This window comes from Chaetura pelagica, unplaced genomic scaffold (assembly GCF_000747805.2).
Source record: "Chaetura pelagica isolate M959 unplaced genomic scaffold, ChaPel_1.0 scaffold1760, whole genome shotgun sequence".
In the NCBI taxonomy this organism is placed as follows: Eukaryota; Metazoa; Chordata; class Aves; order Apodiformes; family Apodidae; genus Chaetura; species Chaetura pelagica.
The window spans coordinates 1-1,018 of NW_009951679.1; the positions used below are offsets into that span (position 1 = coordinate 1).

The 1,018-nt window shown below is 58.8% G+C and overlaps 1 protein-coding gene across 1 annotated transcript; it reads right to left on the reverse strand.

Moving 5' to 3' along the window:
- Nucleotides 1–6: 6 nt before the first annotated feature.
- Nucleotides 7–245, reverse strand: LOC104389811 (RLA class II histocompatibility antigen, DP alpha-1 chain-like; the record flags this gene model as incomplete). The annotated part of the gene is made up of 1 exon (XM_009999243.1): nucleotides 7–245. A coding segment is annotated over one exon (239 nt), but the record flags the coding sequence as incomplete, so codon positions are not given.
- Nucleotides 246–1,018: the final 773 nt, after the last annotated feature.

Here is a 1,018-nt window from a genome sequence, read left to right on the forward strand (position 1 = left end):
GGTGACAACGCAGGCGTAGATGTCACCAGAGGTTGGGGTGACCAGGAGGTAGGAGAAGCGGGTGAAAGCCAGGTCGGGGGTGGGGGTGTAGTGGGTGTCGGTGACCCCCTGGGTGACAGGGACCCCGTTGAGCTGCCAGGTGATCTTCAGGGCTGGGGGGAAGATGTTCTCCACCCTGCAGACCAGCGTGTTGGCCGAGCCCAACACCAGGGGCTGGATGGGGAAGACGTTGACCACTGGGATCCCTGAGGAGGAGGAGGAGGAAGAGGAAAGGGGGGGGGGGGGAGAACCAAGCAAGGGGGGGCTTTGGGTTGGGTGGGACCTCTGAGCCTCGTCCATGGCAGAACGGAGGGATTTGGGTTGGGTGGGACCTCTGAAGGTCACCTGCTCCATGAGGAGGGACATCAACCAGATCAGAGCCTCGTCCATGGCAGAACGGAGGGATTTGGGTTGGGTGGGACCTCTGAAGGTCACCTGCTCCACCAGCAGGGACATCTGCAGCCAACTCGGGCTGGTCAAAGACCTGGCCGTGGTGCCACAGCAGGGTCTGGGTTGGGTGGGACCCCTGGAGACCATCTACTCCATGAGCAGGAACATCTTCAACCTGATCAAAGCTCCATCCATGGCATCATGGAAGGGTTTGGGTTGGGTGGGACCTTTGGAGACCATCTGGTTCATTGAGCAGAGACATCTCCAACCAGATCTGGTTGCCCAAAGCCCAAGGCCTCACAGCAGGGTCTGGGTTGGGTGGGACCTCTGAAGATCACCTACTCCATGAACAGGGACATCTTCAACCAGATCAGAGCCCCATCCAACCTGACCTTGAGTGATGCCAGGGATGGGGCATGTTAAGCCATGGACCATCACCTTCGAGATGCCAAAACCCACCCAGTTCCTGATCCACCCACCCATCAACCCAGTTCCATTGAGAAGAGGACCCTGTGCAGGACCCCATCAAAGGGATGATGGTGGAACCTGTCATTGACAAAGCCACGGACCAGAACTGGTCCCAGTATGG